Below are 19,672 nucleotides of genomic sequence, written 5' to 3' on the forward strand. Positions count from 1 at the left end.
TTTATCATTGGGTTTGAAGGCTGTGATCATGTCACAGCATGTAAAAGCATGGCAGGACAGCATGTATTAGGCCTTCTCTTGTGCAATTGTGTTGTAAAGTTTGTGGATGACAATTAATTGAAGGCTCTGGGTTTGGCCACACATCAGCCTTAAATGTTGCACATCTAGACTTGAGTGGAGAAAAGTGCCATTGGTATAATTTGGCAGGGAAAAGTAAGAAAAGGTCACTCCATGCATTAACTTTCTTTTATTATTACACAGACGTGGTTCGGCGATCTACCTTACCATAATTTAGCATGGGAAAAGATGTGGCTATTGGCTTCCTCCTAGGACCATGCAGTCCTATCTCATTCAGAGAGAGCTTTTGGCAAAAGATATACAGCTCCCAAGGCCTAAGAAAAATAAGAGTTTGGTTCCGGTTGGTTGTCAGGTTTGGTCATGGGTCGGTCGGATTTTTTTTTTTTTTTTCAATTTTTTTTTTTCCTTTTTTTAAATGTCCGACCCACCCAACACCCCATATGCGCCAGATTTCGTCATAAACGTTGTTGAACAATGCAACGATAGTGGAGTGAGGCCTGTTAAAGCTACAATGAAATATAATAAGCATTAATAAGCTAAGATACTGACCATCACCGAAATGAGGATATGATCATACATAATAGCCTACCGTTTCTGGAATAGCCTACTTGTCCAGCTGCCAGTTGCCTGACACTGCTATTTTAGCTCCTGTAGGCTATGTCCCGTTTTCTTCTTTTTTTTAAAATTCCTTTCCATCATCGGTTGTAGACCATATTTTCCTTGGGATGAAGGTTCTGGCTTGGAAACATTCTATTTACACACTTTTTGTTTTACGCGAGGATGTAGACCCCTGAGGCGATATGAATGCGATCGAGGGGCAACATCGTCATTGCCATTACATCATTATTGTAGGCAACTGTAGTAGTCCTAGGTCTTCATCGAACAGTCGTATTTGTGGCGAAATCATCGTTAATTTCTATTTCATTATTTGGAGGAGGTGCGGAGAGTGAGACCGTGACAGACGCCCTGCTGCTGCGCGATGGTGGAGGGACAAGCAGAGAGGGCAAGAAAATAACGGCTCGGGCCAACGGACTTCTTGGTTAACAAGGCCTTGTGGTAAATGAAAGAATGAAGGGAAACTTGGGCAAAACATTTCCCTTCTCTCGTATTAACTTATTTTACAATTACAAGGTATTGATACAGTGCTACTTTAGAATTGCTGTAACAAGTTATGCATATCGTCCAACATGCAGCGTGACTGAATGGAAGCAAATTTCTAATACGACGAGGCAATATCAATACATTCAAAAATCGTGGATACTCATAATGTTTTCTGTGTGATGCATTTCGAGGCAGGTGGTCAGGCTGTGTCCGTGTCGGGTGTTGAGGTAAGGCGATTGACTTATCATTTGACAGGCATTTTCGCCAGGTTCCTACATCGCAGCCTATTAGTCTGCAAGAACGCTGTGAGGCAAGTTATTTAAAAACTTACGAGCTACAACGACTACCAATTAGCATGTTGTAGCAGAATAATTAGCCAACAACGTGACCGATAGGTGCGCTGCGCAACTCTGCAGTGACATTTGGGGTTTTCTAATATCAAGCCGGGCGGCACTTGTGGCGCGCGCATGTTGCTCCTATGTGGATAGTCATGCGATGCAAATTCAGTAACTTGCAGGCAGGTAGAAAGTGAGAGATGGCGAGTTATGGGAATGAAGAAACGTGTTGTGTCTTGTCTATATGAACAACCCTCCAAAAAACATCGATATTTTTTTGAGGATTCCAAAAACTCAAAAAAAAATATTTTGGGTCGCACAAAAAATGATAGGGTCGGTCGGCAACCGGAACCAAAACATTATTTTTTTTAGGCCCAACTTACTCAGGAAAATCCCAACATCATCAAAGTTGACTTGGTCAAAGATATCAAACACAATCAGTTCTATCTGAGATGTAGGGTCTCATGTTTCCAGCACAGCATCATGCCAAACATTCCAATGTCCTTACCTACTGTACAACTTGGCCCAAATGGAAGGACTGTAAATGCTGTGTAGTTAACAAGAAAATAGCTGTGGGTTCCCCCAACTTGTCAATTTGGATAACAACACCTTTGCCAATTTCCTCAGTGGAATTTAAAAGCCACCAATGCATCAAAGCACCAATGAGTAGTCAGTACACTCCACTTGACTTGTCGGAGGATGGGAAATGAGGCTGTTCAAAGTTTTTTGGAGTATATCTGCTGATAAGGCCAATACTAGTTAGAAAATCCAGCTAACTGGGGATAGGAAACTAATTGAAAGTGTTCTGGGTAATTGGGTCTCCCATTACAGAGAGTAGAGAATGGCTCAGACGGGTGCAAATGCTACATGTCTTATTTGTCCACTGTCCAGCCTTACACAGTTCTTTTTAATTTTGTTATAGGACTACACTTCTAATATTTATGTCGTTTTGCTTTAAAAATGCCATCGTGCAAAAATAGCAGATTTTTTTGGTCAGACTGTATGATAGGATAGTGATCTTTTGGAGTGATTTTTTGTCTTAAAATAATTGTACTGCAAATCAGTTAATATAGGCTAAGGAGTCATTGGTGGAAGGTTGCCATCTTGGAATTCCCTGAGGCCAGCACCCTTTTTTCAAAGAGTGGATTCTGATTAACATTTTGTGCCAAATTGCATGCTTGCATCATTAAGTGAACTATTCCAGGCCTTTTTTACAAGTGGAGAGGGTGGCCATGTTGAAAAATTGTGACCACCTTGGATTTATATTTTTATATTTGCATAATTATCATAATTATAAATCATAATAATACTATACAACTAATAATAGAGTCTTACTTAAAATGTTGAGATTGAGAATTTTGTCTTTTTCAATTTTGTGAAAACCTTTGGCCCATAATTGGCAATTAGGCCTACTGTATTCTACCTTGTGTCTATCAGTCTTGAGTGAAAGAGTCATGCAAAGGCAAAAGACTGTAACTAAGTTGTGATTATGTGTTTTGTGTTCATAATTACAATCAGCCATGATCTGCTAATTATCATTCATGTCGGGCAATGAATGTTGAATTAACAATTAACGGTTTACCTGTGGTACGTTTGTCACCACACAATTTCCTTATTTTACAAGACATCAACAAACCATTCGCAAAGTAGGCCATGTGTAATAGAATCTACACATCAACTTCACCACTTTTTCCTATATGGAATTAACAGGAGCTGCAGTGCATTTCAAGCAGTTCAATCGCCTACCAAATGGTGGCGCTATGCTTGACTGCCATTTCACTCATAGGCCATGTTTAATAGAATCTACACATCAACTTCACCACATTTTCCTATATGGAATAAACAGTAGCTGCAGTGCATTTCAAGCAGTTCAATTACCTACCACATGGTGGCGCTATGCCTGACTGCCATTACACCCATAAAGAAATATTGATAGGCATAATACACACTTATATGTGAAGTTTTGCTCTTGTGGATCACTTCAAATTTATTTGGTGACACTTTTCTTGTTGAAGAGGTCAATTTTAATTACATTCCTACATTACCAAAAATCGCTATTTCAACCTTAGTTTTTTATATGAATGTGCAACTTTTGACGATGGCAACACTTAGAATATTGATTTATGTACTCTGATGGATATATATGAGCAAAAACCAAGTTGCCACCTGATCACTCCGACGAACTTGCAAGATAGGATTTCTGGCCCGCCGCCTACAGGGGGAAATTCAGGTATCCAGCAGCTTACATAAATACACAAATAAACAAATGCCCAAATGGACATTTCAAGACACAAATAACACAGGGAGGGGAAAAATAAAAAATAAAAATAGTAGAGATAAAGAATGTGAAAAAGTAATATGTAAAAAATGTAAAAAGGTAATTGTGCAAAAAGACATTCTGTGAGTTGGGATAGACCATGTGCAGAAAACATACTCTGTCAGTTAAGGTAGACAGTCTTAACATGACCAGTGTTGACAGATACATCTATGATATAGTATGTAGAAGTAGGCAGTGTACAGTACTCTCTTTGTGTGTGTGTTTTAATGTCTGTGTTTTTTAAAAAAAAAAAAGTTGTGTGTTTGTGTGTTGCACTTGCATGGCTGAGCAGGGGGAGGTCTGGAAGATACCAATTGAATAGTTGAGGAAAACACAGGTAAAAGAGGGGGTTTACTTACCGGATTGGTAGGTGGGATTACTAGTAATGTCTTTGTGTGTGTGTGTGTGTGTGTGTGTGCGTGGGCGTGTGTGTGTGTGTGTGTGTGTGTGTGTGTGTGTGTGTGTGTGTGTGTGTATGTGTGTGTGTGTGTGTGTGTGTGTGTGTGTGTGTGTGTGTGTGTGTGTGTGTGTGTGTGTGTGTGTGTGTGTGTTTGTGTGTGTGTGGTGTGTGTGTGTGTGTGTGTGTGTGTGTGTGTGTGTGTGTGTGTGTGTGCGTGTGTGTGTGTGTGTATGTAGGTGTGAGGGGAAGTCTGCATGTTCTCTGCAGGCCTCTACTGATGTCTTCCACGACTCGTGTCCCGGCACACACAAATACCTGGAGGTGTCCTACACATGCACAGAACCAAGTAAGACACACACACTCAGACACATGCACACACACACACGCTCACACACATGCACACACACACACACACACACACACACAGACACTAAGCTAAAATAAGAACACACAAACACACATACACACACACACACACACACAAACACACCTGTCATTGGAAAAAAGCTTAACTGTTATTCATCGTGAGATGTGAGACAGTTTTTAACTGTTTTTGGAGAATAAAAAACTTGATTAAAATTGATTCAATTTTTTAAATTCTCTTTCTTTCTTTCTTTCTTTCTTTCTTTCTTTCTTTCTTTCTTTCTTTCTTTCTTTCTTTCTTTCTTTCTTTCTTTCTTTCTTTCAGAGTCCAGACAGGTATGTGATGGGCACAAAGGAAACCTGGACTGCGGTGTGTACCATATTTCTGCACGTGTGTGTGTTTGAGTGAGAGTTTGAGTGTGTGTGAATGTCCGAGTGTGTGTGAATGTACGAGTGTGTGTGTGTGTACGAGTGTGTGTGTGGCATTATATTATATTACAGTCAGTCGGCTACTGCCATTTAACACTCCTTTAGCTCACTGCTTCCATTTTCGATGATGAATGCAAAGCACATTGATGATGTTCACGTTGGGATTACACATGCGGTAGTATTTGGTTCAGTTGACGCAATGAGTTCTCCCAGAGCCCAATCCTCTCAAAAAGGCCAGATCCAGAACCGGATCTTGGATCTGGTGCATCTCTAAAAAGGAAAATAGTTGAAATGTGCTGCTAATTTCTATGAACTGATTTTAAAAAAAATGTTTTACTCTTATTATTTAAGTATTATCATATTAGTATTATTATTTTGATATTTCAAATCTAGTCCTTGATAAGTGTCGTTTCATAGTCACACAGTTCAGGTCTACCTACAGAATATAGAGACTGCTCTTGCCGTTTTCCAGTGCTGTTGCCAATTACCATGTCAACTCTAGTCTAATGTTTTACTTCTATGGACCTGCCACACTAAATGCCCCGTCACCCATTGTGCGAATATGTGTGGTGGGTGTGTAGAGGAGGTGATTCTAGGGTCAGCTGGGGCCCCTAGCAAAAATCCACAGGAAGGAACATTTGACACAAAAATTGCCACTAATGCAGTGAAGTGTGTGCAGTTATTCACCATCTACAAGCTTGGGGTCCGCAAGCAACTGCCTACTCAGCCTGGTGACAAGATGCACCTCTGGGTGTGTAGAGGGGAGGTGTGATTTGGCTGGGAGACCAGTGAGGAGGGCATTGTTGTAATCCTGTCTGGAGGTTATGAAGACATGAATGAGGGTTTCTGCAATAGCAAGGAACAAAGTTTAGATGGTTTCAGATGGAAGAAAGCTGCTTTGGTGATATGTCTTACATGAGAGTCAAAAGAGTCAACGATGATGCCCAGGTTTTTCACTTCAGAGAGGGGATGTTAAAGTATCCTGGAATGGAGAACTGTCAGTGATTTATCTTTTTGAGCAGTGTGGGGGTGGCAATGACTTTTGTAACTAACACTAATATAAGCTGTGTAAAACATTAACCCTTCATATTCTGAATATATTCATGTACTGATGTGATGTGATGTGATGTGAATTTGTTTTGTTATATTCTTCAGGTTTGGGGGAGATCCGTGTCTTCAGTGCTTTTTACGGCCGTAGAGATCGTGCCACCTGCACGCTAGGACGGCCCCTTGGTCAGATCATCAACACACACTGCTGCGCCCCCACAGCTTCTGTTTTGGCCCATGCCAGGCACAGGTAACACATGCTCAACTGGTGACAACACACCTTCTCTACAGTTAACAACACACCTTCTCTACAGGTAACAAACCTAATGCCGGGCATGTACACTACACGATGCAACACCATACATTGACCTTTGATTGAGCAAAAAATCGACCCGGTAACCACAAAATCGTGCGACTGACAAATTGTGTCAAAATCAGGCTTAAATGTAACACACCTGCCTTAACCCTGTCCAGCAGTAATTAAATACACCGGCTACATATGACTCACTGCTGTAGTAACTAGAATCACTAGCACAGTTAACAGCAAAACCTTGTGTAGCCAGGGTCTTATGTCAAAATAATATTTTGAAAATATGATGAAAAACTTAACTAAAAACTAATAGATGACTTAATTTCCACTTTGACTATTGCAATAGCTTTTTTACAGGCCTCCCCCACAAGACCATTAAAACAGCTTCAACTAACGCAAAATGCAACTGAAAGGGTTCTTGTGAGGACAGCAACAAAAAAGAATAACCACATTATGCCAGTTTTGAGTTAACTTCATTGTCTCCCAGTGAGCTACATAATTCACTTCAAAGGTGCACTGTGTAGGATGGTGGCCAGAGTAGGTTTTGCAACTATGCTTCTCATTGAAACCAAAATGATCCCCAAATTTACAAGTATGACCAAAGTACAGTAAGTTTTGCAGCTGGAAATGTCTAGTTATTGGAGATTAAAAATAGGGAACATGGAGAAGATCCACCTTTTCATTTATGAGAAGTAAAATTTCTCCAGTCTTAATAAATACTTAATATTTGATGATGGTGGCAAGTATTTGTGAAAAAGGTAAAATTGTACCTCTGTGTGATACTAAGTAGTTCATGTTTTATTTACTTATTCTATGTTCTCTTTATTCCTGCTTTTATTTGTTTCCTTTTTCATCATAGTCAAGCCTTTATTTCATCTTCTGTGTTTTTACAGTTTTTTTGTGAAGCACATTGAATTTGTGTGTGTGTGTGTGTGTGTGTGTGTGTGTGTGTGTGTGTGTGTGTGTGTGTGTGTGTGTGTGTGTGTGTGTGTGTGTGTGTGTGTGTCTAGCTGTGAGGGAGTAAGCCAGTGTCTGCTGACGATTCCTCATGTTGTTGATCCATGTCATGGCACCTTCAAATACCTCCATGTAGATTATGGCTGTGTTACACCAGGTAACTCTGTGTGTGTGTGTGTGTGTGTGTGTGTGTGTGTGTGTGTGTGTGTGTGTGTGTGTGTGTGTGTGTGTGTGTGTGTGTGTGTGTGTGTGTGTGTGTGTGTGTGTGTGTGTGTGTTACTGTGTGTGCGCGCACGCTCATGTTATAGTGTGTTTGTGTGTGTCTGTGTGTGTGTATTTGTGTGTCTGCACCTTCAAATGCCTCCATGTGGATCATGGCTATAGGGGCGTCGTCTGATGAAAAATAAAACTAGCTACAGTTAGGGCCATAAATATTTGGACATCTGCACAATTTTCATCTTTTTGGAGCTGTACACCATCCCAATGGATTTGAAATGAAACAAATGAGATGTACATTAACAGCAGACTTTTAGCTTTAATATGGGGGTGTTTGCGTCCAAATCGAGTGAACTGTGAAGGAATTATGACATTTTCTATTAATGCCACCCCTTTTTTAAGGGACCAAAAGTAATTGGACAGTCTAGTATTTATACATCAAACTTTCATTTTTTTAATTATTTGGTTGCAAATACTTTCCAGTCAGTTACAGCCTGTAATTTGCAATCCATAGACATCAATAGACACTGGGTTTTATCCCTGGTGATGCTATAGTGAGCTCTATCGCAACAGTCTTCAGTTCCTGCTTATTCTTAGGGTATTTTCCCTTCAGTTTTGCCAGCAGCAAGTGAAATGCTTGCTCAACCGTACTCAGGTGAGGTGATTGACTGGGCCATTGAATAATATTCCACTTTTTTGGGGTAGAAATGGCTTAGTGGCTTTCACATGAAGCTTTGGGTCATTGTACATCTGCACTGTGAAGTATTGTCCAATGAGTTCAGAACCATTAGGTTTAATATGACATGATAATATAGCCTGAAAATCTTCAGAATTCATCCTGTGGCTTTTGTCGGTAGTCCTCATCATCAATAAATACAAGGGGAAACTAGTATTGACAGATATGCATGCCCACACCATGACACTACCACCACCATGATTCACTGATTGGGTGGTATGCTTTGAATCATGAGCAGTTCCTTCCCTTCTCTATACTCCTTTCTTCCCATTACCCGTGTACAAGATGATTTTTGTCTCCTCTGTCCATAGGATGTAGCTCAAGACCTATACAGTCTTTTTAAGACGTTGTTTGGCAAAGCCAAATCTGGTATTGCTATTTCTGATGCAATCAATAATTTACATCTTTTAGTGAACCCTCTGTATTTCCTATGGTGAAGTGTTCCTGAATGTTCTTGATCTTTTTCTTGATTGTTGCCTTGGACATGTATCCACCGTTCACCTGGACACTGTTCTACATATGGCAAACTGTTGGGAGATGGGTTTTTGTTCACCAGATACAGAATATTGTCTGTCATCTACGACATTTGTCTTCCATGTCTGCCAGGTAATTTGGTGCTGCTCTGTTATTTCTTTTTTCCAACATTCTGAACTCTTGAATGAATCATATTCAATGTTTCCCCATCTCTAAAATGGGTTTGTTTTGATTTTTTTCGACCTTATGATGGCTTACATCACTGATGGTGACAGGTGGACTTTGGATCTCATGGACATTCCGTAAAAATATATGGAAATGCAAATGGAACACTTCAAATGAACTCTAAGACCTTGTATTGACATCTTGGTGATGGTGTAGTAAGGGAATAACACACATCTGACTGGAAAATAGCTGAGAAGCCTACTGTCCAATTACTTTTGATCCCTTGAAAAGTGGGCAACACAGACAAAAAACGTTGCTATTTCATTCTTGTTAATGCGATATGGATGTTAACACCTTCACATTAACGCTAAGAGTCTACAGTTAATGCACAGCTTGTTTGTTTAATTTCAAATCCATTGTGGTGGGGTATAGGGTGGAAAAGGATGATAATTGTGTTGCTGTCCAAATATTTCTGGCCCTAACTGTATATGTGTGTGTATGAAACTAATATACAGTATATGTGTGTATAGTATCTATGTGTGTGTAATAACATACTATGTTTTCTTGGTAGATGTGGACGAGTGTCTGGTTGAACGGTCGGTGTGTGGCCCGAGATCCACCTGCAGCAGGACGGTCGGAAGCTACAGGTGTCACTGTCACCCCGGATACAAGGAGACCATTCCCATGCAGAGGAGCAGCGCTAAAAACCCCTGCACAGGTACTCCTCAGAACACCTGCACTGCTAGGCTTGTCTAGCGAAACCGGTTCCCACAACATCTGCAAAGGTAAAGGCTTCTGCAGAACTCCTAAGGTTCACCTGTCCCTGGAACCCCTGCACAGGCAGGGCTGTCACCACAACAACTGCTCAGCTATGGCTGTCGCTGCAACATCTGCTCAGGTACGGCTGTCCGCAGAACCCCCGCACAGGAACAGCTGCCACCAAGGGAGCAGCTGCAAATTGTGGATCCTATTTCTGACACAACATTGTTAAAGCGACTCATTTTTAGATGCGTCCTAGCATCTGTATAAGAGGGTGTGTCCGTCCGTCGGTCTGTCTGTCGGTCTGTCCGTGCATCTGATATGCATTCTCCAAATTGTAATTCCCTCCTGTGTCCACAAGTTGGCAGAGTTTGACAAATGCATCTTTGGCCGCCTGCCGGACTTGTTTTTGGAAGTAAACTTACTTCACACTTTCCACTGTATTAAATGATCGAGTTTTACCTCAAAACAAGAAATTCCCATTGAATCCTATGGGTCCAGCTAGACTCAAGAGAAATACAGGAGAAAGGTAAAACACAGTTGTTTAACTGAAGGAGAGGTTTAATATGAGCTTATTTCCAAGAAATGTATACAATCTCTTGAAGGCATTATTGTAGATGTGAATGCATACATAGCTAGTTATAGCTAACAGCGTGTTGCTAAAACTTAGATGTGAATGAATGTGATGGCACTCCACCAGTCTGTGGGTTCAAACTCAGACTGCACTAACACAGATGGAAACTATGAGTGTTCGTGCCACACTGGCTACAATGTCAGCAACAGCAATAGAAGAAGCAGTTCAGACAATCCCTGCACTGGTAAGTAGGGTTTGTACCGTTGTACCTCTCAGGATATAATTTGTGTCTAGTAATTGAAATTTTGTTTGTCATGGTTAAAGGGTTTATGAAACGAAAACAAACGGTCATTCCCATTAAAGCCTTGTTTTTTCTGATAGCATCGATGAGACTTTGAACCCAATCATCCTGGAGGAACTTGTGAAAATGGCAACTCAAAGTGTGAATTTGAGCTGGGCTGTGACGTCATAGAGGAGAGTCCCTGGTTTGCTAGTATGGCGATCTGAACCACACATCCAACCTCATGAGAAAAAAAAACAGCAGCACAAATCTATTTCAGAGGCACTGATACATCTGCAGAAAGTGACATGTCTGACAGGCGAAGTGACGATTGTTGACATAGCCTGACAGTTCGTTTTGTTTATGGTTACGGTTGCTAAGGGCGCTTTGCCATGACCCACAGATGACATGGCGTGTGTATTTGTTGAAAAATAGGGGGCATTTTGATTCAATTGCGCGATATAGTGTGATTGAAATGCATGTAGGCTACATGCAAAAATATCATCAACTAGAGAAAAAACGGAGGTATTAGGCTGTTGGAAAAACGGCCTATATAGCCTGAGTCCTCAGCATATTTTTAGCGTTTATCATTATTATTATTTTTTGTGCTCAAAGTCACAGGCGTCGCGTGTCCCTCAGCCGGACTCTGAGGACGAGGTGTGTCCAAACGTCAGCCACACGTGCACCACAATACTAAAAACAAACAATCAACGCTTCAAAGTAGGCCTACGCTATGTGCATCTCCGTTTATTCGCTAAGCAGTAGCAGGACTTTTTCTAGGATTTTTTGGCATGAGGGAGCATCATGGCAGGTTACAGGGGGTGAAGGGGGGTGTTCCCCCCCATGAATGAGAAATTTATTAGGGGCGCTCAAATATATATATATATAAAAATAAAAGTATGAGGGTGCACCCACGGAGGTATGAGGGTGGAGCGCCCCTATTTCCCCGTTCAGAAAAAGCCCTGTGTAGCCCAATCTGTGAGTTGGCTGTCCTCGACCGAGAGCACCACGGAGGCTGAAGCGCGGATATCCTCCCAAAACCAATGTATTGACCAGTTGAATGGCAATCAACAAAACTTGTGCAAAGATATTCCTTCTGTCAAGTAGCCATTTTTGCAGCTGGCACCGTTCGGCCCTCCAGCAACACACTGCTTGACACTGCGCTTTGTTTTGGTACTAGCTGCCATTGATCTGAACAAGGTGGAATGAGGTGAACTCACCCCTTCTATGTCACGCATATCATTTGCATAAAATTTGCATGTCACCAAAAAAGCACTTTTTGGGAACGTTTTAACATGACTTTTAGGACAAAATATCACCCAGACAATATCCCATTTTATTCACAAGGCTTAGAACTTTCAGAATCTGTCCTGGAAATGGTCAAATTCCTTTACTTTGTTTTCGTTTCATAAACACTTTAATGTTTTATACTTGAGATGCTTTTGGCTATCAGTGTGTTGCTAATATGTTCAACTTTAGCCAGTTATGACTAACAGTGTTGTTAACGCTTTATATTTTAGATGTGAATGAATGTGATGCCAAGCCACCAGTCTGTGGTCCGAACTCAGACTGCAGCAACACAGATGGAGACTACGAGTGTTCGTGCCACGCTGGCTATAATGTCAGCAACCCCAAGAGAAGCAGTCCAGACAACCCCTGCACTGGTAAGAGTTTAGAAGAGTTCACACCAAAGATCACTGTGAGAAAAAAGGACAAAAAGCAGCAGGGTCACAGCAAGACAGTCAGATAAAGACTACAGAGAATTTGGGGTTTAGATAAGGCATTAAGGAGAAACAAGAACTAATGAGGGGCACAGAAACAAAAGAAGTCCTGCCAATCCATGTAAAGGTACGGTCACCTCAGAGAAAGTCGAAGGAGAGAGTCCTACTCTTGTAAAGTTGCAGTTGGTTTTGGTTTTGGTTGCATTCCTGCTCTGTATCCAGGAGATGGCACTCACAGCACGAGTACAGAATGTAACTTATGGAGTTCTACGGAGCTATTGCCCTAAAAAAAATAGTCTCTCAGGATATCATTTGTGTCTAGTAACTTAAAAATGGTTTGTTATGGCTAATGTTTTATAATCAGTGTGTTGCTAATATGTTCAACTTTAGCCAGTTATGACTAACAGTGTTGCTAACGCTTTATTTTTTAGATGTGAATGAATGTGATGCCAGTCCACCAGTCTGTGGTCCAAACTCAGACTGCAGCAACACAGATGGAGACTACGAGTGTTCGTGCCACGCTGGCTATAATGTCAGCAACCCCAAGAGAAGCAGTCCAGACAACCCCTGCACTGGTAAGAGTTTAGAAGAGTTCACACCAAAGATCACTGTAACAAAAAAAGGCAAAATAACCGTAGGCTTTCAAACCGAAAACACCCACAAAAGGTTGGCAGGGTCACAGTCAGAAAGTCAGACAAAGACTACAGCGAATTTGGGGTTTAGATAAGGCATTAAGGAGAAACAAGAGCCAATAAGGGGCAACAGCTATTACACTTGCCTAAACCTAACCCCATATTCATATTACACTCATGGCTAAGGTAAACTACATAGACATATTGCCACTCATAGCTAATGCTAACTGTGCAGTATATACATACATAAAAGTGTGTTGCTATTATTGTATACTCTAGCCAGTTATGACTAACAGTGTGCTGTTAACGCTTTATTTTTTAGATGTGAATGAATGTGATGGCACTCCACCAGTCTGTGGTCCAAACTCAGACTGCACCAACACAGATGGAAACTATGAGTGTTCGTGCCACACTGGCTACAATGTCAGCAACAGCAATAGAAGACACGGTCCTGATAACCCTTGCACTGGTAAGTAGGGTTTATACCGTTTGTAGAGAGACAGTAGCCGTGTGCCACAGTTGGCATATTAACATTGTTTGAATGAAACATTTTTTTCCCACTTGTGTTTGATGGCTCGTTGTTAACTCCATGTATTTTAGATGTGAATGAATGCAGTCAACACCCGGCGGTGTGTGGTCCAAACTCAGAGTGCAACAACACAGCTGGAGACTACGAGTGTGCGTGCCACACTGGCTATAACGAAACCAATCCCAGTTCAAGAAGTAGTCCTGCCAATCCATGTAAAGGTACGGTCACCTCAGAGAAAGTCGAAGGAGAGAGTCCTACTCTTGTAAAGTTGCAGTTTCCAAACTGACTGCAGCCGAGATGGTTTTGGTTGCCTTTCCGCTCTGTATCCAGGAGATGGCACTCACAGCACGAGTACAGAATGTAACTTATGGAGTTCTACGGAGCTATTGCCCTAAAAAAATAGTCTCTCAGGATATCATTTGTGTCTAGTAATTAAAATATTGTTTGTTTTGGCTAATGTTTTATAATTGAGATGATTTTGGCTATCAGTGTGTTGCTAATATGTTCAACTTTAGCCAGTTATGACTAACAGTGTTGCTAACACTTTATTTTTTAGATGTGAATGAATGTGATGCCAGTCCACCAGTCTGTGGTCCAAACTCAGACTGCAGCAACACAGATGGAGACTACGAGTGTTCGTGCCACGCTGGCTATAATGTCAGCAACCCCAAGAGAAGCAGTCCAGACAACCCCTGCACTGGTAAGAGTTTAGAAGAGTTCACACCAAAGATCACTGTGAGAAAAAAGGACAAAAATAACTGTAGGCTTTCAAACCGGAAACACTCACAAAATGTTGGCAGGGTCACAGCCAGAACGTCAGATTATAACTACAGTGAATTTGGGGTTTAGATAAGGCATTAAGGAGAAACAAGAACCAATAATCAGTCACAGGTGAATGGCATAAACAATCACAGACAAGAACAGTGAGTTCAGAAGTACACTTGCTACTGTACATTCTTGTTTTTAATACCAGCTACTCTGTGTTCATGTCTATAGTAGATTAGCTACCTCCTCTGTGGCCATGTGCGTAGAAGCTAGCTAGTCTGTATCCAACTTAGTGGAGTGGAATGTGTTTCAGATATCCACGAGTGCCTGGAAACTCCAGGGATCTGTGGGCCCAACTCTCATTAGCCTTGATCTCATTAGCCGCGCTTCAGCGGCCCGGGGCCGCCCGGGGCTCAGGAGAGTGGCCGGCTCGGAGCTGCCGGCCCCGGGCCATTTTTTGCCTGATCGGACTCATAGCCGACCCCAGGCACATTCAGGTACACGCCTTGTTTGTGAAACGTCAGTCGGGCACAGCCCACTTTCGCCCCAAATCACAGAAGGACAACAACAGAACAACGACAAAGAAGGAGAAGAAAATGGAGCAAACTCTGCTGGAGCAGGTCGCCGTTTGGCTCGTAGCCTACGGACAAAGACGACAAGAACTGCAAAGAAAATGGCTTGCCTTTCAAGAACAGTTTTATTACATGGCAAAGTTGTCGATTCAGAAGCTGTATGGGACGCAGCGCATGTTAAGAAGACAAAGACGTATGAAAATACGAGCAGCTCAACAACTGAGAGTGAACAGAAGGAGACGTGCGAACATGCCCAGTTAATCCCCCCAATCGCGCACAGAAGCATGAGCCCCGGACATAGCGAGACATGAATGTGCAGGTAATTGAATAAGTTACCATGTGAAAGGAGACCAAATCCCGGAGACATAGCACCTTCATCAGTTGCTATAGAAAATTATGAGCCCCGGACATAGCGACACACCCCCTCGTTGCGGCGTTATTTATTTGTTATTGTTATTGTTATTTCCATCCATTTGACATTAAAGCCCTTGTGTAAATTTCAAACTGTGTTTGGCGATCTGTCTGAAACGTGCGATATAGCCTACCAGACCTTCGGCGATAATAGCGCAAAAGCTAAATAAGCCGACATAAATGTCATGTGTGAGTATTTGTGAGACACTTTTTATTGGTGTCCAGTGGAAAGCATGCCAAATCACGATAATGGCACAAGAGTTGGCGGCTAAAAGCAGAAAAAAGCCGACATGACTTAGCTATGACATCCCAAGTCCTCTGCCCGAGGTTGACCCCGCCTCCGAGCCTCGGTGGTGCTTGATGGCCCATCGAATTCGACAGGCCAAGAAAAGCGGCCCTTAGCCCCACAACCTGGCCCGGCGGCCATCTTTAGCACCTAGCCCCCTTTTGATGAGATCACCGTCAGCCCCCTTTTGTCCGGGCCAGCCCGGGGCTGGCCCTGCAATGAGACTAAGGCTATTGTACTAACTATCGAGGGGGCCACAACTGTTCTTGTGCTGATGGATACCAAGTCACCAACGCTGCTCTGCTCATCAATAGCAGCAACCCATGTACAGGTAACCATGATAACAGCTATTACACTCTTGGCTAAAGCTAACCCCATAGGCATATTACACTCATGGCAAAGGTAAACTACATAGACATATTACCACTCATGGCTAATGCTAACCGTGCAGTATATACATACATACAAGTGTGTTGCTATTATTGTATACTCTAGCCAGTTATGACTAACAGTGTGCTGTTAACATTTTATATTTTAGATGTGAATGAATGTGATGGCACTCCACCAGTCTGTGGTCCAAACTCAGACTGCACCAACACAGATGGAAACTATGAGTGTTCGTGCCACACTGGCTACAATGTCAGCAACAGCAATAGAAGACATGGTCCTGATAACCCCTGCACTGGTAAGTAGGGTTTATACCGTTTGTAGAGAGACAGTAGCCGTGTGCCACAGTTGGCATGTTAACATTGTTTGAATGAAACATTTTTTTCCCACTTGTGTTTGATGGCTCGTTGTCAACTCCATGTATTTTAGATGTGAATGAATGCAGTCAACATCCAGCGGTGTGTGGTCCAAACTCAGAGTGCAACAACACAGCTGGAGACTACGAGTGTGCGTGCCACACTGGCTATAACGAAACCAATCCCAGTTCAAGAAGTAGTCCTGCCAATCCATGTAAAGGTACGGTCACCTCAGAGAAAGTCGAAGGAGAGAGTCCCACTCTTGTAAAGTTGCAGTTTCCAAACTGACTGCAGCCGAGATGGTTTTGGTTGCCTTTCCGCTCTGTATCCAGGAGATGGCACTCACAGCACGAGTACAGAATGTAACTTATGGAGTTCTACGGAGCTATTGCCCTAAAAAAAAAATCGTCTCTCAGGATATCATTTGTGTTTGGTAATTTAAAAGTCGTTTGTTTTGGCTAATGTTTTATAATTGAGATGATTTTGGCTATCAGTGTGTTGCTAATATGTTCAACTTTAGCCAGTTATGACTAACAGTGTTGCTAACGCTTTATTTTTTAGATGTGAATGAATGTGATGCCAGTCCACCAGTCTGTGGTCCAAACTCAGACTGCAGCAACACAGATGGAGACTACGAGTGTTCGTGCCACACTGGCTACAATGTCAGCAACAGCAATAGAAGACATGGTCCTGATAACCCCTGCACTGGTAAGTAGGGATTATATTGTTTGTAGAGAGACCGTAGCCGTGTGCCACAGTTGGCATGTTAACATTGTTTGAATGAAACATTTTTTTCCCACTTGTGTTTGATGGCTCGTTGTTAACTCCATGTATTTTAGATGTGAATGAATGCAGTCAACACCCGGCGGTGTGTGGTCCAAACTCAGAGTGCAACAACACAGCTGGAGACTACGAGTGTGCGTGCCACACTGGCTATAACGAAACCAATCCCAGTTCAAGAAGTAGTCCTGCCAATCCATGTAAAGGTACGGTCACCTCAGAGAAAGTCGAAGGAGAGAGTCCCACTCTTGTAAAGTTGCCGTTTCCAAACTGACTGCAGCCGAGATGGTTTTGGTTGCCTTTCCGCTCTGTATCCAGGAGATGGCACTCACAGCACGAGTACAGAATGTAACTTATGGAGTTCTACGGAGCTATTGCCCTAAAAAAAATAGTCTCTCAGGATATCATTTGTGTCTAGTAATTAAAATATTGTTTGTTATGGCTAATGTTTTATAATTGAGATGATTTTGGCTATCAGTGTGTTGCTAATATGTTCAACTTTAGCCAGTTATGACTAACAGTGTTGCCAACGCTTTATATTTTAGATGTGAATGAATGTGATGCCAAGCCACCAGTCTGTGGTCCAAACTCAGACTGCAGCAACACAGATGGAGACTACGAGTGTTCGTGCCACACTGGCTACAATGTCAGCAACAGCAATAGAAGACACGGTCCTGATAACCCTTGCACTGGTAAGTAGGGTTTATACCGTTTGTAGAGAGACAGTAGCCGTGTGCCACAGTTGGCATATTAACATTGTTTGAATGGAACATTTTTTTCCCACTTGTGTTTGATGGCTCGTTGTCAACTCCATGTATTTTAGATGTGAATGAATGCAGTCAACATCCAGCGGTGTGTGGTCCAAACTCAGAGTGCAACAACACAGCTGGAGACTACGAGTGTGCGTGCCACACTGGCTATAACGAAACCAATCCCAGTTCAAGAAGTAGTCCTGCCAATCCATGTAAAGGTACGGTCACCTCAGAGAAAGTCGAAGGAGAGAGTCCCACTCTTGCAAAGTTGCAGTTTCCAAACTGACTGCAGCCGAGATGGTTTTGGTTGCCTTTCCGCTCTGTATCCAGGAGATGGCACTCACAGCACGAGTGTACACAGAATGTAACTTATGGAGTTCTACGGAGCTATTGTCCTAAAAAATAGTCTCTCAGGATATCATTTGTTTCTAGTAATTGAAATATTGTTTGTTATGGCTAATGTTTTATAATTGAGATGATTTTGGCTATCAGTGTGTTGCTAATATGTTCAACTTTAGCCAGTTATGACTAACAGTGTTGCTAACGCTTTATTTTTTAGATGTGAATGAATGTGATGCCAGTCCACCAGTCTGTGGTCCAAACTCAGACTGCAGCAACACAGATGGAGACTACGAGTGTTCGTGCCACGCTGGCTATAATGTCAGCAACCCCAAGAGAAGCAGTCCAGACAACCCCTGCACTGGTAAGAGTTTAGAAGAGTTCACACCAAAGATCACTGTGAGAAAAAAGGACAAAAATAACTGTAGGCTTTCAAACCGGAAACACTCACAAAATGTTGGCAGGGTCACAGCCAGAACGTCAGATAAAGACTACAGCGAATTTGGGTTTTAGATAAGGCATTAAGGAGAAACAAGAACCAATAAGGGGCCCAGAAAAAAAACAAGGATAATCAGTCACAGGTGAATGGCATAAACAATCACAGACAAGAACAGTGAGTTCAGAAGTACACTTGCTACTGTACATTCTTGTTTTTAATACCAGCTACTCATTTTATATTTTAGATGTGAATAAATGTCATGCCAAGCCACCAGTCTGTGGGTTCAAACTCAGACTGCACTAACACAGATGGAAACTATGAGTGTTCGTGCCACACTGGCTACAATGTCAGCAACAGCAATAGAAGACACGGTCCTGATAACCCTTGCACTGGTAAGTAGGGTTTGTACCGTTTGTAGAGAGACAGTAGCCGTGTGCCACAGTTGGCATGTTAACATTGTTTGAATGAAACATGATTTTTTCCACTTGTGTTTGATGGCTCGTTGTTAACTCCATGCATTTTAGATGTGAATGAATGCAGTCAACACCCGGCGGTGTGTGGTCCAAACTCAGAGTGCAACAACACAGCTGGAGACTACGAGTGTTCGTGCCAGAGTGGATATAACAAAACCAATTCCAGTTCAAGAAGTAGTTCTGCCAATCCATGTAAAGGTACGGTCACCTCAGAGAAAGTCGAAGGAGAGAGTCCCACTCTTGTAAAGTTGCAGTTTCCAAACTGACTGCAGCCGAGATGGTTTTGGTTGCCTTTCCGCTCTGTATCCAGGAGATGGCACTCACAGCTCGAGTGTACACAGAATGTAACTTATGGAGTTCTACGGAGCTATTGCCCTAAAAAAAATAGTCTCTCAGGATATCATTTGTGTCTAGTAATTTAAAAGTCGTTTGTAATGGCTAATGTTTTATAATTGAGATGATTTTGGCTATCAGTGTGTTGCTAATATGTTCAACTTTAGCCAGTTATGACTAACAGTGTTGCTAACGCTTTATTTTTTAGATGTGAATGAATGTGATGCCAGTCCACCAGTCTGTGGTCCAAACTCAGACTGCAGCAACACAGATGGAGACTACGAGTGTTCGTGCCACGCTGGCTATAATGTCAGCAACAGCAATAGAAGACATGGTCCTGATAACCCCTGCACTGG

General features: G+C 42.1%; 2 protein-coding genes across 2 annotated transcripts in view; both read left to right on the forward strand.

Annotated features, from left to right (window-relative positions):
* LOC134460221 (L-rhamnose-binding lectin CSL1-like) overlaps positions 1–6,324 on the forward strand; it is a 14,559-nt gene extending 8,235 nt beyond the window's left edge. Inside the window, exons 5-7 of the mRNA XM_063212673.1 lie at positions 4,468–4,577; positions 4,920–4,964; positions 6,179–6,324. Coding sequence (XP_063068743.1) covers positions 4,468–4,577; positions 4,920–4,964; positions 6,179–6,324 — 301 coding nt within the window. The remainder of the gene's footprint in view (positions 1–4,467; positions 4,578–4,919; positions 4,965–6,178) is intronic.
* A 3,175-nt stretch (positions 6,325–9,499) lies between these two features.
* The window catches only part of LOC134460224 (fibrillin-1-like), a 43,798-nt gene continuing 33,625 nt past the window's right edge, over positions 9,500–19,672 (forward strand). Inside the window, exons 1-12 of the mRNA XM_063212677.1 lie at positions 9,500–9,826; positions 10,049–10,102; positions 10,388–10,505; positions 12,062–12,205; positions 12,694–12,837; positions 13,980–14,123; positions 16,762–16,908; positions 17,040–17,186; positions 17,526–17,672; positions 17,804–17,950; positions 18,292–18,435; positions 19,525–19,671. Coding sequence (XP_063068747.1) covers positions 9,500–9,826; positions 10,049–10,102; positions 10,388–10,505; positions 12,062–12,205; positions 12,694–12,837; positions 13,980–14,123; positions 16,762–16,908; positions 17,040–17,186; positions 17,526–17,672; positions 17,804–17,950; positions 18,292–18,435; positions 19,525–19,671 — 1,810 coding nt within the window. The remainder of the gene's footprint in view (positions 9,827–10,048; positions 10,103–10,387; positions 10,506–12,061; positions 12,206–12,693; positions 12,838–13,979; positions 14,124–16,761; positions 16,909–17,039; positions 17,187–17,525; positions 17,673–17,803; positions 17,951–18,291; positions 18,436–19,524; position 19,672) is intronic.

This window comes from Engraulis encrasicolus, chromosome 12, assembly GCF_034702125.1.
Source record: "Engraulis encrasicolus isolate BLACKSEA-1 chromosome 12, IST_EnEncr_1.0, whole genome shotgun sequence".
NCBI classification, from domain to species: domain Eukaryota; kingdom Metazoa; phylum Chordata; class Actinopteri; order Clupeiformes; family Engraulidae; genus Engraulis; species Engraulis encrasicolus.